The sequence below is a fragment of the Microchirus variegatus genome, assembly GCF_963457635.1.
Source record: "Microchirus variegatus genome assembly, chromosome: 5".
NCBI lineage: Eukaryota > Metazoa > Chordata > Actinopteri > Pleuronectiformes > Soleidae > Microchirus > Microchirus variegatus.
The window spans coordinates 2,836,714-2,854,003 of NC_139806.1; the positions used below are offsets into that span (position 1 = coordinate 2,836,714).

At 40.5% G+C, this 17,290-nt stretch overlaps 1 protein-coding gene across 1 annotated transcript; it reads left to right on the forward strand.

The window, feature by feature from the left end:
* Positions 1–590: 590 nt before the first annotated feature.
* On the forward strand, positions 591–15,062 carry LOC310926877 (epidermal retinol dehydrogenase 2-like; the record flags this gene model as incomplete). Its single annotated transcript, XM_083889084.1, has 7 exons — positions 591–705; positions 1,687–2,014; positions 5,022–5,153; positions 5,276–5,375; positions 7,063–7,207; positions 10,377–10,502; positions 14,966–15,062. Exons 2-7 carry the CDS (start codon positions 1,691–1,693, stop codon positions 15,060–15,062), a joined length of 924 nt encoding a protein of 307 aa, XP_083745210.1. The 5' UTR covers positions 591–705; positions 1,687–1,690.
* Positions 15,063–17,290: the final 2,228 nt, after the last annotated feature.

Consider the following 17,290-nt stretch of genomic DNA (forward strand, 5'->3'; position numbering starts at 1 on the left):
GGAAAAAAAGAAGAAAACATATTATGTGACTTTGACGTTTTTGAACAACACAAGTTGTTACACACTTATTTTATCATTTTTTTGTTATTTATTTAATTTTCTAAGCATTGATTTTCCTTGACACACCACAGTTTGAGAACCAAATAACAATACAATTGTAGGATATAAAATAAGGACAAATTCATAAATTAGACAAATAAGTGTAAGGTATACATATATAAAGTATAATAAAAATGACAAAGTACCACCAGAGGAAGCTTGTGTACCACTGGTGGTACATGCACCACACTTTGAGAACCATGAGATTAGGGTCAGCGGTGGACAAAGTGACAAATACCAAAAACATTGAATTGTAAGAAAAAAATTAAAAAAATAAACGAATGAGTAAAAGTATACATGTATTAAGTATCATAAACCATGGAATCTAAGATAAATAAACAACATTTTTCAGTGATTTCATAGTACACTACAAGTCCCATGATGCCTTGCGCGGCAGTGGGCGCGCTGGTCGGTCGTGAATGGCTGACTGCGTGTCACGTGACGCGCGCCTCCCTCTCCGCTGCTCACATCCGGTGTTTTATTCTCCGCAGGCGACACAAATAAGTGCGTGTCCGTTAGCAGCTCACACACACACACACACACACACACACACACACACACACGGAGGGAGCGTGACCGTGAGCAGAGAACACGTAGACCGACTCGGTAAGTTCATAAACCGCGATCTTCTCACTGTGTTTGTGTGTGTGGAGTCGCTCGGTGTCACGTGTCTGGATAATTAATGCAAACAAACGCGACAAAAACACACACACACACACACTTTCACACCGTGCTGGGCCACAGGACTTATCGCGATTTACATCTTTAACCCTTTTTTTGCGATATATGTATATATTTTCTTTGCATCATGGAAACATTTAAAAGTTTCAGTGTGTTAAAAAATCAATACACTAATAAATAAATAATAAACATAATGTTTGTTTTTGCACGTAAGTGAATTGTTAATTGTTACCCAGACCCAAAATAATCGCGATTCACAATATTACCGTGACAATTGCTCAGATTAACTTTTATTAAGGTGAGGATTTAAAGGTCCAGTCTGTAAACATTGGTAAGGCTGAATATTTAGCTGAGCTTAAAAACAAACGTCAGAACCAGTTTGCACCGGATAATTAACGCGACAAACGCACTGGAATTACTGTTTCTCCGTTGGTCAATATCGACCTTTTTTTTTGCGATTTGTATTTGCTCGTAAGTGGAAGTTGAAGAAACCGGTTTCTTGTAATCCAGACCCAGATAATCGCGATTCACGATATTATTGTGATGATTATTATTGTTTTAAAGTCTTACAGTGAAATCACCTAAACTACAAGTTTAAAACAGCAACATTAAAGGTGCAGTGTGGAAATTAATGATGAGTTGGCAGTATTGGTCCGATAATGGTCAAAATCACTGGATTGGATATCGGGACAGATTAGAAATGTCAAATCCGATACAATCCAAAAATCCTATATGTTGTGTGCTTCACTGTGCTCAGACTGTAAAACAAGTCATGTTCCACTATATTCGGCACAAAGTGTTGTCAACAGCTTCGTACGTTCACAAATGGTCTAAAAATGACCGTATCGGACTAATATCGGTGGAGGATAGCGAGACTCGCGGGTTTCCTCTTCTTCTCTTTCACAGATCGATGATGAATTTCTTCCTGGAGACGATCCAAGTGCTCCTGCTCTCCATCTGGTACAATGTGGAGTCCTTCGTGCACCTCTTTGTGCCCAGGAAGAGGAAGAACATCGCCGGCGAGGTGGTGCTGATCACGGGCGCCGGCAGCGGTATCGGTCGCCTCATGGCTCAGGAGTTTGCGTCCCTGGGCACCGTGGTGGTGCTGTGGGACATCAACCAGGACGGGATGAAGGAGACGGCCAAACTGGCCAAGCAGAGCGGAGCCAGCAAAGTCCACTACTATCTGTGCGACTGCAGCGACAGGAACGAGGTCTACAGAGTGGCCGACCAGGTGAGACCGCTGATGTCGCGCTGTGCGTACAGGAAATTCACCGCACGCATGGTGCTTTACACAATAAAACCAAAACATCTACTATATTGTAATCAGAGAAATAAGAAAATAGACGGATATGAAAATGAAATTGAGGTAATCAGGGTATCCGCGGGGTCTAAAAAAGTCTTGAATCCAATAATTTGAATTTAAGGCCTTAAAATGTCTTAAATTCTCCTAAAATCTACTTTTATTTAAAACATGCATAAACTTCAGTCTCGCTTTGAAATGTTTCTATTTTTGAGGATGTGATGACCACAATAACTATAACACGGAACTAAAGTAGGTCACCTGTGTTCCCGTTGACAGTTTATCGAGCACCACTAGCTAGTGTGCTGTGCGCGCGCTGCGGTGTGTTACAGCTTAGTCTTTTGTACTTTTTTGCCAAATGTGTCTTAAATCGTATTCATTATGGTCTTAAAAAAGTCTTAAATTTGACTTGTTGAAACCTGCAGAGACCCTGGTTCATATAACAAACTGAACTCACCAACAACAAGAGCTCAGCCAAAATATTTGCATTAAAAAAAATATTTTGCAGACAGCAAATCATGTTTATGTTTTGAAATCAAGTTTTCGCATGTGGCTCCACCTACCGCCGCCTACCAATCATTGCAGCTGCCGAGCAACCACGGGTTGCCAGTTACGTCAGAAAACGAAACCTAATAGACCTCGGTATTTTGAATTTGAATGTAGTAACTGTTTTTGGCCACATTCTGACATATGGCACCTTTAAATCCAATAATTTGAATTCAAGGCCTTAAAATGTCTTAAATTCTCCTAAAATAGGTCTTTAAAATCTATTTCTAACGTTACGTTTATTTAAAACATGCATAAACTTCAGTCTCGATTTGAAATGTTACTATTTTTGAGGATGCGATAACACAACTACAACACGGAACTAAAGTAGGTCACCTGTGCTGCCCGGGGACAATTTATCATGGTGGACACACTAGCTAGTGTGCTGTGCGCGCGTCGTGGTGTGTTACAGCTTAGCATAGCAGCGGAGAAAACTTCATGAAAGCCCACCGCTAAGCCCAATTGCTTGCATAAGATGAGTAATTGCAAGTTCAACAATTTGTGGCTCCATTTTCCTTCGTGTCTTTTGTACTTTTTTTACAAGTATGGATTTGAAATTGGCCTTAAATTATATTCATTACGGTCTTAAAAAAGTCTTAAAAAGTCTTAAATTTGACTTGTTGAAACCTGCAGAGACCCTGGGTAATAATAAATAGTGACGTTGCCAGAAAGACCAAATTGTCAGCACGAGAACACTCTGTTCTGCAGCATGGTGTGAAAATGTAAATTAACTGTTTTTTTTAAAGTTCAGCAAATCCGCATCATGCAAATAAATTTGCATGGAGCACTTGTTGGGTCAGAAAATGTTCTTGAATGTCTTTTTTATTTTTGTCTGCAATATTCAAAATGATTCCGATTTAATGATTTCTTTGCGTCACGTGGAGCAAAGAAACCACATTTCACATTTAAGGAGCTACAAAATCAGAAAAAAAAGATTATCAGAGAAGTTGACGGTTGTTTTGGGAGCGTTGGTTAGGGTTGGGCTGTGTGTGTGTGTGTGGGGGAGGTGCAGATAAACAGCTGTGTGTGTGTGTGTTTGTGTGTGTGTTGGAGGCAGGGCAGCTGTTGTGTAAACACACGTTTGTGGGCTTAACACTTGCAGGTGTTGTGATGTTGTTGTAAACTCTGGGGCCGCGTCAAGCTGTTGTTTACATAATCGATTCATGTGTTGATTATTTCCTCGCCGTGTCGTCGAGTTGTTTGATCCCTGTGGTGTCGTATAATGAAGATCCCGCTTAAAGCAAGTGATTGATTATCGAAATATTTGGCGGTTAATTTAGGAGCAACCTCTTTAATGTCACTCGGATCACACTCGGATCATAGAGTTTTCCCTCTTTCAACTTTGGTGTGAGGACTGAATCCAGTCTTTTGGACCTTGTTTAGGCTTTAAGGGACACTGTGTAGTATTTATGGGTTTATATAACCCAAAATCCACTTTTTTATACATATTATGTGCTCCTGCATTGTCTAGTCGTTGTATAATAGTTTTTGTTTCATTTTCGTAGTGTTTCAAAAAGTCTTGTAAAATAACATGGTCGCGGGCCGTGGTTGCATAGCCACTGTTAGCAGAGAGACGCCATGTTTCTACCGGAGCCTGTAAGGACAAACGCGAGAGAACAAATCGATTTACTTGTAGCGGAAGTCCCGCCTCCTCTCTCTCCGCTTCGTCTGCTACGGCAGCGGTAGCTCGCCCTCTCCCTCGCCTCACGAACCTCATCTGCTGACACGGAGAAAGACGACGAGGACGACATTTGACCAGCTGAGGACACCGTAGCGCTCAGGGAAGGGAGGGGGTGAGCAGAGCAGCAGGTCTTTGTTGTAAATTTCAGCCTCTCCTCTAGATGGCACTATAAACTACTTACTTCACCTTTAAACAAAGTTAGGCTAACCCTAACCCCAAAACATTTGTTGGCATATTCAAACTGATCCTGATCAACCGTGATTGACGTTGTCTCGTCTTCCACGTGGATTTCTAAACAAAACGGACGACAGACATCGCTAACACGCGGTGCGGCGTCATTTAATAAACGGACCGCTCCAGTTTGACTGTAGGCGTGCTAAAGGAGCTAACAGAGGTAAACGGCGCCGGAACTCCGGTGCCATGGCGTCACGCCCTTCTATTTCCCGGTCAGTGATCACGCGTTAACGTGCGCTAACATGTTAACGTTTGTCTTCCACTGTGATGAATGTTAAACGCACCTCCAATAAACCGCCACCTCTCTGGATCTACGTCGTCCTCGTCGTTCCTGTCGGCTTCCCTCATTTCTAAAAATCAAATGATTTTTCAGCATGGGTCGACCTCTCGTCCAGACCATTGACGACTCCTGTGAACAGATTAGGAATATTTCACTTTAACACATGACGGGTTATTTTGTTTTTTTCCTCCTCGCAGGTGAAGCGGGAGGTGGGTGACGTCAGCATACTGGTGAACAACGCCGGGATCGTGACGGGAAAGAAGTTCATGGACGCTCCCGACTCCCTGATCGAGAAGACGGTGGAGGTCAACTCCATGGCTCACTTCTGGGTCAGTCGGCTCAACTGAAATATAGATCTTTATAGTGTCTTATAATTTGAAAATAGCCTCTGATTTGACTCTTTCGGCCACAATCGCTAATATTTCCATGTGTTTTCTGTCTCTCTGCTCAGACGTACAAGGCCTTCCTTCCTGCGATGATCGCCAACAATCACGGACATCTGGTCAGCATTGCCAGTTCTGCTGGTCTTGTAGGAGTCAATGGATTAGCAGGTCTGTGATTACAACTTCTCTAAACGCCAATTCTAGTGAACAACTGCCTCATTTGCCTGGTTATTAAACATTGCATGTTTTATCGCCTATACTTACAGAAAGTGGAACCACTAAAACATGACATGAGTCTTGTTTTTTCACATTTTGGGGACTGGTATGGCCCCCTGAGTCACAAATATCAGTACTAAAATGATTAAAAAGTTGATTTTGCACAATATGGGCCCTTTAAGTCTACACACCTTTGCTCACGCAAACTTGATTTTCTGTTGTAATCCCAAATTTATAGAGAGTAGTTGTAGTTTGCAGATGTGTATTTTGAAACTTAAGCACGGACTGATCCTCTGTTAATCTCTGAGACGTTGGAAGGAGTTTCCTCTTATTTCTCATCCACTTATCTTTATTGTCGTGTTGACATTTCACACACAAACCAGCCAACAGGACACACAATGTCTGCTGTTCTAATCTGGGTGGTGGTTGTTCAGGGCTTGCAAAAGTTTATAATTATTATTTGTTGTTTGGGGTGTAAGGAGGATTAATAATTCCACTCAAGTTTTACATAATATGTAAAATAGTGAAGTCAACTGATGATTATTAACTACTGAGAAGTTGAGAAGGGGCAGGATTAAATAAGTTTGTTTCTTTCTACTAATTTTCAGATTTTTTATTTTTTTTAATATATATATATATATATATATATTATATATATTATATATATATTAATTCCTCAGTGTACACTTTCCAGTCGGGTCACTGACTCTGCTCATAGGTACATTTGTTCATTTTTGAGAATATTGCGACATGAACAGATCCAGGGAATGATTCAAAGTGTAATATGGGCAACATTTAAAAAGAGCTTTTTTTAGTTTAGAAATAACAGTTAAAAAAAAAAATTATAGTGCAATTATAGCACAGCAAAGAACATTGGAAACTTGTCAGGTTTACTTGAAACCATTTCCTTCCTTATTACAGACCTCAGATCATTACATTTTCTCGTCACACATCATTCCTCACTAGAGCTGCAACTAACTAACTAACTAACAAACCATTTTCGCAATCGATTATTCTGTAAATTATTTTCTTGATTAATCGTTTGGTCCATAAAATGTCAGAAAATGTTAAAAAAAAAAAAGCTTGATCTGTGTTTGTCAAACCCAGAAATGGCAATGTTCTCAAATGTTCTTCAAACGTTTTGTCCACAAACCAAAATTATTCCGTTTGAATGATTTCTTTATTATGTGGAACAAAGTCGCTCCACGATTAATTTAGTAATCAATTGATAATCGATTAATTGTTTCAGCTCTAGTCCTCACCTTGTGTCCAATTTGACTTTATATCAGTTTCACCTTTGTGTTGAGAGAACGCCCTGCAGTTGTTTGGTTTGAGGTGACCTAGAGCAACACTGCCACGTAGGAGATTATTACTCCCTCACCTACATTTGTCGCAAACATTATGGAGCCTTATCGGCTGTAGGCGGACATGGGACAGATTATATAACGGCCGTGCTCTAATAAATCATTACTGTTGTGATGTAACGACCGTGCTCTTTTACCTGGATTTGTTCCAGCTGTGTGTTTTACCTGGTCTCGCGTTACAAACGACAACCATAGCGTTTTGTTTTTATTTTCCTATATAGAATATTACATCTTATTATAATAATGATGGATCAATTTTCTCTCTCTCTCTGCAGACTACTGTGCCAGTAAGTTTGCAGCAGTCGGCTTTGCAGAATCGATTGCTCTGGAGCTGCTGGCAAACGGCAAAGACGGCATCAAAACCACCATCGTGTGTCCGTATTTCATCAACACTGGGATGTTCGACGGATGTCAAACTAAGTGAGCCTTCTTCGCCGTCACTTTTGCCTTTTTAACCGTTTTCTTCACCGACCATTAGCATTAAAGCTATACTTGCCTTTCTTGCATTTTTTCCACTTTTCTTTTGTAATCTTAAATTGCTCCTAATAATCGTATGGCCCTCTAAAAACCTAAGATAAACCCACTAGGTTTTGAATCTGTGTCATCGTGTTCACATTTTTTACTGTGAAAAATGCTGTGAGACGTGCAAGAAAGGTAAGAATTGCTTTAAGCAACGTCATTAACATAAAATGTCTGCGACCCCCACCTGACATTTTCCACGATTCAGTTCCAGCACTCAAACAGAACGCCGGCCACTGATTGGTCAGTGATTGTCGTCATGGAAGAGTCGTGAGCGCGACGTCTGATGTAAGAATCAAAGCGAGTTAAAGACTTTTAATATTTAGCAAAGGATGTTTCTAAAATCCAAAAGTCTTGCGTATAAATCGTCACGGCATGATAACTGGGACATAGAGTCCATAATAATGGCAAACGATGGCGAACGAGTAGAGAAGCGAGTCGTGCTGGAACTAAACTTCTTTTTGAGTTTTGATGCAAACTGAAGGCTACATGGGTTCTCCGGCACATTTGGAGGAAGGGAAGGGTGAGGTGAGGGATGTTCAGCCGTTATTCACGTGCAGCGTCACCAATGCATGTTGCCTTTCCAAACATTTGTTGCTGACCGTAGCGTTGAGGCGGACTGGCACTCTCAAAATGCCAAGTTAATGTGTCGGCACCATCGAAAGTGACATCCCTAACCTCAATTCTTAAGAAAGCTGTGGCCAAGAGGTCAGGCGTTCCAGATGACGCCATCAACTATAACGTTGATGCTTCTGTCATCACCGAGTCAATAATTCACCCCCGTGGGCCACAGTAGTGATTTCAAATTACTGGCTTCTATAACCTAAGGCTAATATTGGTTTGGCTTTAAATTAACCATTTCCAAAGAAAATGATCTTCATCTCATCTTTTAATGTTCTCCATTCAGATTTCTGTATAAACGTAGTAGAGATTGTCATTATCAGGGGTTTACTGAGGTGTGTGTGTGTGTGTGTGTGTGTGTGTGTGTGTGTGTGTGTGTGTGTGTCCACAGTCCACACCAAAAGACGTTAAAACAGTCCTAGCTCTGAGCGAGTGTGCACCAGACTGTGAGATGGACTGACGTGAGCGATGACGAGGTGATTGAGGGCAGAGCAGTAAAGACGAGGGCTGAGGATGGTAGTTTGAGTCGCTGGGCGAGTCTATTAAGAATAAAGACTTATTTGTAAAGACAGAACCTCTGGAGGGGCAAGAAATTAATCATTGAAATGAAACTTTGAACCCAACCGAGTGTGATATTTTCATGGAGCATGAAATGGATCAGCAGTGTAGGAATAAAATGAGCCATGTCATTATTTAGTGATTCATTTATTAGCAGAACCGAGGGCCGAGCAATTATTTGTTCTCAAATTGGAATTGCAGTTTGAAACAACGAATAGCAAGCGCTGCATTTTAATCATCCTTTTATTTATTTTTTATTGTTCCATTTTCTATACCAGTGCAAAAATTAGATTAGATTAGATCATTTTTTGGGTAAATTTTTGCTGCCGTTTGTAAATGTCCATGGATTATCTTATCTCTTGTGCTTTCATGCCCCTAAAACTGAGATATTGGAAAACGCTGCTGGCTCTGTTTTTGTTTGAAAATTGCAGGGCGTCTTAAATGTAGAAAACAACTACCAAACTACTTGCTTTCACTTCCTGGTTGATCACTTGTTTAGTTTTAGACATCATCAGACTCTTTAAATGAGACGATTGATGATAAATAGTTGAACATTATCGGCATAGAAGAGCACTTTTTAGGCTTGTCACTCCTTTTATTGTGAGATGGCAGAGCTACAGTGTTGAGGGGATTGTAAAGTTTGTATTCTACAACGGGAAGCAATAAATTCCAATATTTCAGAGAAAATATAGTTAACGGACACTGACGAGGGGAAGAAGCCACCAATGTTTGAACAAAAAACGGAATAATGCCAGAGGTCTTTACAGTGATGGACTGACGGGGTCTTCGCGTTCATCAACGTCTGGAAGACTCGTGTCCATTTTCATTTTCCGTTTCCCTGCCTTCATCCATGCGTTAGCGCCCTGAGGCTACCAGGACACATTGTTGATGTCAGTGACGCACACCTGACCTGTCACTTTCTACTTTTCACATGTGGCGGGCACAGACGGACCTGCCTTTAAAATAACCACAAAACATCATGACAGAAAAATGTGGCCCGAGGTACAACCTCTGAGTCGTCGGCCTCCTTTAACTGCAGGTGTCCGTATTTTAGGGCTGCAACGATTACTCGCATGGCCTGTTCAGCGCAGGGATCATTGTTCCACACGGACCGTTTTAGCAGACGCACACCGCACATCTGAATTTCAGCTGGCACAATGGCGGAGACTGAGAGTGAAACGGCCCGTAAAAAAGGCAGAAAATGCCCAAAGTGTGGGACCATTTCACTCATAAACAAGAAGCTAACAAGGTGAAGTGTAACCAATGTCAACGACAACTGGCATAAACACAACAGCACGTCCTCAATGATTCAGCATCTGAGCCGATAGCATCCAGTTGCTAACGCTACCAGTGCACGCTAACGTAAACATGCAGCTATCTTTAATATTTTTTATATCTAATATTTTTGTAGTCAAGTATTCTACCGATTATTCCTCAATTAATCAACGACTTGCTGAAGACTTTATTTCAGGTCACGTTGACACAATTGTGAGTTTCATGAATTTTTGTGAAACATTTAGCCTACAGTGGTGTAGCAGCACTGGGCAGCAGTTCACATTAGCTTTCAAATTATGCATAAACATGAATTCCCCCCCCCCCCGGACAAAAAACCCTTCTGTTACCGTCCTGCCATCACTGAGAGGATATTTCTCATTACCCTACCTCGTAGACCATTTATGATATCACGAAATTTCAAAAACTATGCACTGCCGAGCTGAGATTGACACAGCGTCCCCCATGACCCGCGGATTTATGGCTGTAGAATTGTCAAAAATTGGTTCTGAATGGTTGTTTGTTGGCCCTGAGAACCGAACCAGTGGCCCCTGCAAACCCTCATGTGCAGGGATAAAGTGGTGGACGATGAATGAATGATTTCTCTTGTCCTTTTCAGGTGGCCATCTTTGTTGCCAATCCTGAAGCCAGACTACGCAGCAAAGAAGATCATCCATGCTGTGCTCACAGACCAGGTGTATCTCATGATGCCAAAGAGCATTTACCTCATCGCTTCCCTCAAAAAGTAAGTTTTCCCTTTCTATTCCACTGAACTGCACACATCTCTATCTCTCAACACAGACGGGTTTGCACGGCTATCCTTCTATTCTCAAGACGCCTCAGAAATTGGATATTTAGCATCTGTAAAATCAAGCCCGACTCTCTGCAGTTCACACACACACACCACAAACTCCCCTGACACGGCTGTTGCTGCAGCTCATCGGTATTCAGGGCCACTGGTTTCACGGTGTGAATGTGAGTTTAGTTGGTGTTAAGTTATCAGCCTATTCTTGTCACGTTGGGTGATTTAAATCTGATGCTGGAGTTAAATTGTTTAGGTTAGATTTGAATGTGTCTGTCCCCTCGTCATCCCCCTCAGTGTCCTACAGTGGAAGATCATCGTCCTCCTCGGCTCTTACCTGGGACACGCGACAGAAGCAGGCTGCCACGCTAACCGCAGTCTGCACCGCAAAGTGCTCTAACGCATCTGACAGACTGTTGAGATGTCGTACCCCGCTGTACTTTTGTCCACGATGGTAACGCCATTATGAAGTGACTGTGATCTGAGGAACAGGATATTTAGCTGAAGAGCATAGTTCAGGCTCAACAGTATCATAAACATGGTTGCACATATGAGAAAAGATATCTCAAGGTGTTCACTGCTTTCTGTTTCCATTAGTCAGCCTTTTCCAGTAAGTCATGTTTGTGTACTGTTCACTCTCCCACACCAAAGTTGTTTTTTTTTAGTTCACAGGCTTGTGTCACATGGGTGAATCCAATAAAAGTCACAGATAAACAACACAAAAGGAGAATAAACATATTTTAAAGATCTTGCTCACTTCAGCAGGCATAAGTTTTATTAGTTCTGTCTTTTGGTAGCTAAACTCTGTATTTCTGTGTCCTTGCTGACAGTGAGTCTCTGCATCTCAGGCCTTTTCAATATGCTTTCTTCACATTGTCTACGCACTTTGTTGTTTGTTTCTATGGTGCTCGTGGTTTTAGCCTGCAGAGGTGTTCGTCTCATTTCGTCACCAGTTACATTGTTCTGTGGAGTCAGTTTAGACAGCAGGTTTAGTTTCACGTCCTGTTTGACACATAAACAACCCTCACCGTTTCACTGTCACTGAACCTGTTTGTTGTGTTGCCAAGAAACAAACCGACTCCAGGAGGTCTGTTTTATTGTCTTGTAAAGAGTCATTTGGATAATTGGATTCTCCTTTTATTCTGCTTTCTACTGTCTGACCTTGCAAAGTGTTAAATAAAGATTTGTTTATTTTGCCACATCCTGGAATGATGCACATTTGGCCATGAAAGTACAGCTGCAGGTGTCCTCACTGTCAAAGTGCATCAGAGCAGATGGATCATTTCCTGATTTTCAAAAATTAATTAAATTAAAGAGATATGCTAATATTTTCAACGGATCCTTGTTCAGGGCGATGCCAACTATTATGATGGTAAATTTCAAGTCATTCCGAGATACTTTTTGTTTTCGAGAAGAAAGTCAGCTCACTGTCAAAGTGCATCAGGGCAAATGGATCATTTCATGATTTTTCAAAAATTCATAAAAATTATTCCTTAAGAGATATGCAAATATTTACAACAGATCCTTTATCAGGACAATACCAACTAGTATGATGGTAAATTTCAAGTCATTCCGAGATACTTTTTGTTTTTGAGAAGAAAGTCAGCTCACTGTCAAAGTGCATCAGGGCAAATGGATCATTTCATGATTTTTCAAAAATTCATAAAAATTATTCCTTAAGAGATATGCAAATATTTACAACAGATCCTTTATCAGGACAATACCAACTAGTATGATGGTAAATTTCAAGTCATTCCGAGATACTTTTTGTTTTTGAGAAGAAAGTCAGCTCACTGTCAAAGTGCATCAGGGCAAATGGATCATTTCCTGATTTTCAAAAATTCATTAAAATTATTCCTTAAGAGATATGCAAATATTTTCAACGGATCCTTGTTCAGGGCTATACCGACTATTATGATGGTAAATTATAAGTCATTCCGAGATACTTTTTGTTTTTGAGAAGAAACTCGGCTCACTGTCAAAGTGTCAAATGGATAATTTCCTGATTTTCAAAAATTAATTAAAATTATTCATTAAGAGATATACAAATATTTTCAACGGATCCTTATTCAGGGCGATGTCGACTATTATGATGGTTAATTTCGAGTCTTTCCGAGATACTTTTTTTTTTTGTTAAATATGTTTTCTCTAATCTAAAGTGTTACCCAAACGTTTTATATTGGAATCTATAATAAAAGTTTTAAGAAAAAAATAAGCCGTCCTCGGCGGTTTCTTACTCTTTGTTCTCGGACAAACATCTCTCTCCACTTCCTTCCTGTCTTTGCTCCTTTTACCGCTTCTCTCAGTTTGGCGAACAAATGGGGGGAGAGGTCGACACTATGCAAACTCAAATTGACAAATCCCACGTTCTGCTCTGAAAGGCTCACGGGGCGCAGCGATGACACAACTGCGCGTGGGCAGTTCTGATAAACGAGGAAACGTGACCCCAGTGTGCAGTGACTCACTGAGCGGTGTCGGAGCAGCGGGACCTTTTTCAATTTGCGCCTCACTTCTAAAAGCACTTTCTCCTCGGTCAATTTTTCCCCCCACTCTAAATTGCTCTCCATTTGTTTGGCTCGTTATCATCCTGTGTACACATTTCGTTAAGTGTCTGTGGACTCGCTACTGTTGTTATCGAGTTCAGGTCCAAGTTCATTTATTTATACAACCTTTTCTTTCCTTTTAAAAAAAAAAAAATTCACAAACGGGGAGCTTTTAAAGAGGGAAAATAAACGGCAACAATAGCCAAGAACAGGGCATTTTAAACAACCTACCAAGATCAGCTGATTCGTACGACTACGGAACAAAATACAATATCTAGATAGTTCAAATCAAACTAAAGCCTGTGTCACGGTTCTCTTCATACTGGAATGAGGGTGAACATCAGGGCAACAAAACGGCCTCAATAAAGTCGAAGAAATTTGTGTTTTCTCATTACTGTGGATATGAGCGCTAGCTTAATTTGGCCCAGGAGTGAATACTGAATGCATCAGGTTCAATCTGGAGACGAGAAGTCAGATGTTGGCGAGTGTGGTGCAGCGATACTGCAGGACGACACAAATACACAAATGTGTAAAAAAAATAAAAATATTTTAAGAAATAAAACAAGCTATGGTGTTTAAATGATGTGTTATGTATACATATATGTACGTATATATATACATATGTATATGTATATATAGTTCAAAGTTCAAATGTGTTCTCGTCTTACGTGTTTTTTTCAAACCATTAAATGCCTGATATCTTTGTAGTTTGCCTCAGAAAACCCTCCGTGCTTCTGCTCACTTCTTCTTCTGCCGCACTTTCATTAGGTTTGATAAGAGAGTGAGATGTTTTCTCTGGTCCATTTGTCTGAGGACAGAGCCATTATTCTACGTTAGAAAGCTTCGCGCCTGTCACCTCCGTTCATTCTACATAAAAGCCATTGTATTGGGTCTTCTTTTTTTTTAATAACCTGTTGTTTTATGATCAAGTCTTCGTCTCTGCTCTCTCTCTCTGAAAACGACGGCCATTGTTCAGTCTGACAAAAGCTGCAAACATGGCCTCATTGAGGAAAAGATGCACACAACGGCATTGTTCTGCTTTGTTGCAATTGTTCGTTTGTATCGTTGCTGCTGATGAAGGCACTGACCTCTGGAAAAGGTGTAGGCAGTGTCCACATTTTCAGAAGCGTTAGCAACTGGATGCTTTGGGCTCAGATGCTGCATCTTTGAGGACGTGCTGTTGTGATTACGACAGTTGTAGTTTACAGTGGTTGCACTTCACCTTGTTCGCTTCTTGTTTAAGCGTGAAATGGTCCCACACTTTGGACACTTTCTGCCGTTTACGGGCTGTTTCACTCTCCGTCTCTTCGTGCCAGCTGAAATCCAGATGTGCAGTGTGCGTCTGCTAAAAAGTTCCGTGTGGAACAATGATCCCTGCGCTGAACAGGCCAGGCGAGATTTGTTTGCGGCAGTAACCCGGACGCGCAGCCATATTGGAGCTACTCGGAGGTAACAACTGCTATGGATAAATGTCCGAAACCACAGCGTTATAGATGCAAAGGCATGCTGGGAAGGACTTAATCCGCAGGAAAGGGCACAATATTTTACCTATATATTTCACCTGACAAGAAATGGGACGAACAAATTCGGATGTTGTCCAGATTTTTCCATCGTAGATCCTCTGATAACTTTGTTCTCCCTGATTTGTTATAACTTTTGGTAGTCTATAAAACTCCAAATGTTTTTCCTAATGACCGATTGGTACAGCCAAAAACACGGCAATAATTCACCTTTTCCTTTCGTTAGACGTTCAGTTTGATGAAGCGGTGAAAACCCTCGATTAAACGAATAAACCCAACTCCCAACTAAGGACAGCTGAACTCTTAGAGATGTGGTTGTGATTTTCCGATTTCTCTCCCACAGCATCCTCCCCATGAAGCAGGGCATCCTGCTGGGACAGTACCTGGGAGCCTTCAACATCATGGACAGATTCACGGGACGCAACACAAAACAGGAGTGAGGGAGGGGGCGGAGTCATCCACTTCATCAACAACCTCTTTTTAAGAAGAAAAAATTCAAGTGCAGGACAGAAGAGATGAACCAAGGCTTGTACTGGCTACACATAGAATACAATTATTATTATTATCTCTCTATCTTACTCCATATAATCCATATATTAAACGTACATATTCTTAAAGTGCCCACTTAAATTACATTCCCCTAATTACAATTAAAAAGTGCCCTTATCAGGACAATGCTATTTTTAATGTTAGTATCATTAGGAAAGTACTCATTGAAGACGACAGGTCTTAGCACACTCAGCACTTTTCCCTCCCTGTGTGATTTGTTCGCATTTGGTTAATAACTAACGTGAAAAAACATTTCAAAATTCAAATTTCAAACCTTTTTTGATGTTGTTGATGATGTAAGTTGTCCAACAAATCATCCCAAAGTCCGTTCTGAAACTTCTTTAGTCTTGGATGATGGACAGGCTGCACCCTGTGGATCAAGTAGGTGAAGATGCTAAAGTGTTTATACTGACATTTGTACTGTTGAAAAATTTAAAATACAATAGGTGGTGGATTCACTTAATTTAAGAGATAAATAATTTTAACATTACATTAACAATGTTATGTCGCAGAAATACTCGTTTTTTTGTCACGTAAAAACCATTTTGCCTTAGCCGAGCACTAATACTCAGGTACAGTGAGTTTCTCACATCTGTGGTTTGGACCAATCAAAGCTCATGAAATATATGTGTCAGAACTTCATTTACAAACTGAAAACTACTGACTGTTCACACAAAAAGCTGAAGTTTAGTAGTGGAAACACCCTTAACATGTTGTTTTCCCCCCATTTGTCCCTCACGCTGTTCATCTAACTGACTCAGGTCTGTTAAACGTACTGATTTTGCATTTTGGGACCGACTTGTCTCAAACTGAGCCCAGATAAAAATGTCAGTTAAATTAGCAGTAAATTAGCGTAGCTAATTAGAAGCAGTATGCCTCCTTAGGTTTCCTGGTGAGCACAAATCAGACTTGAGCTACGTTTATTACCTCTTTTATTTCCTACAGCGCTGCTCGTGTATTTGGGTCATCAAGCTAATGCTAATTTGAAAAGCTTCACAACTTAATGGTTCCGCTAGCAGCACGACGCACAGCTGTGCTTTAAGGTTGGCCCACAATAATGGAAGGAAAGGATCTTTATTGTCGTTGTACAACAAGGATGGAGGGTTGATCAGAGCCACTGCTCCACCACAAGGGACCAATCTGACTGAGTGGCTGCTAGCTTTGTTTTCTTTCTCCGTCACATGAAGTTTCGATATCACTGTGTTTGTTTTCGTTAATCTTGTTCAGCTTGCTTTACTACATTTAACATTTCAGAAGTTTCCTGACCTCATGTTTTTGTTGTTGTTGAAGTAACAACCGTATGTTTTGCACTCATTTCCAGACACGTATTCACGGTCCTATATTAACACTTCAGATACACTATTACGGACAAAAGTATTGGGACACCTGACCATTATTATGCCAACAGGGACTGTCAAGAATAATACAGGAATGTGGAGTGCATTGTCCTTCACTAGAGATAAGGAGCCTAAATAACAGCCCTGTTTCAGTAATTAACTGGTGTGGTCAAATGCCTTTGTCTATATAGTGCATATAAACATATATATACACATATATATATATATACATATATATACACATATATATATATATATATATATATATGAAATTAAAACATACATATATATATTCACACATATATATGTTTTAATTTCACAATGTGCCACTTAAGTATAAATCGAAATATGTAATGTCAATTCACTGATTGCTGACTGATTATATGTGTAATCTGTGTAATTCTGGTTTTATAGATCTTAAAACAGCCTTTGATTGTTTTTTGGTTTTTGTTGTTTTTTTTGGGGGGGGGGGGCATCCTGTGGAAATCAGAAGAACCAAGACTGACATTTTCCATTTCCCAGCTGACCGATTATTGCCACATGAGCAATAACTGAGACGCGATTATTAGGGAAATTGGAATTAATTTATTAATTGAGTCTTCCCCCACCGGTGACTGTACGCCAACATTCCTGAAGTATGCATGTGATGGAAAAGTATGGTGCATGTGAAAACTGTCATTTAGAAAAGCCATCATTAAATTGTACTCCCTCCAGTGTTTGTTCTCTTTCCACGGGAACGTACGTGTGAACGTATGAGAATTCACTGGGAATTTTGGTTCATG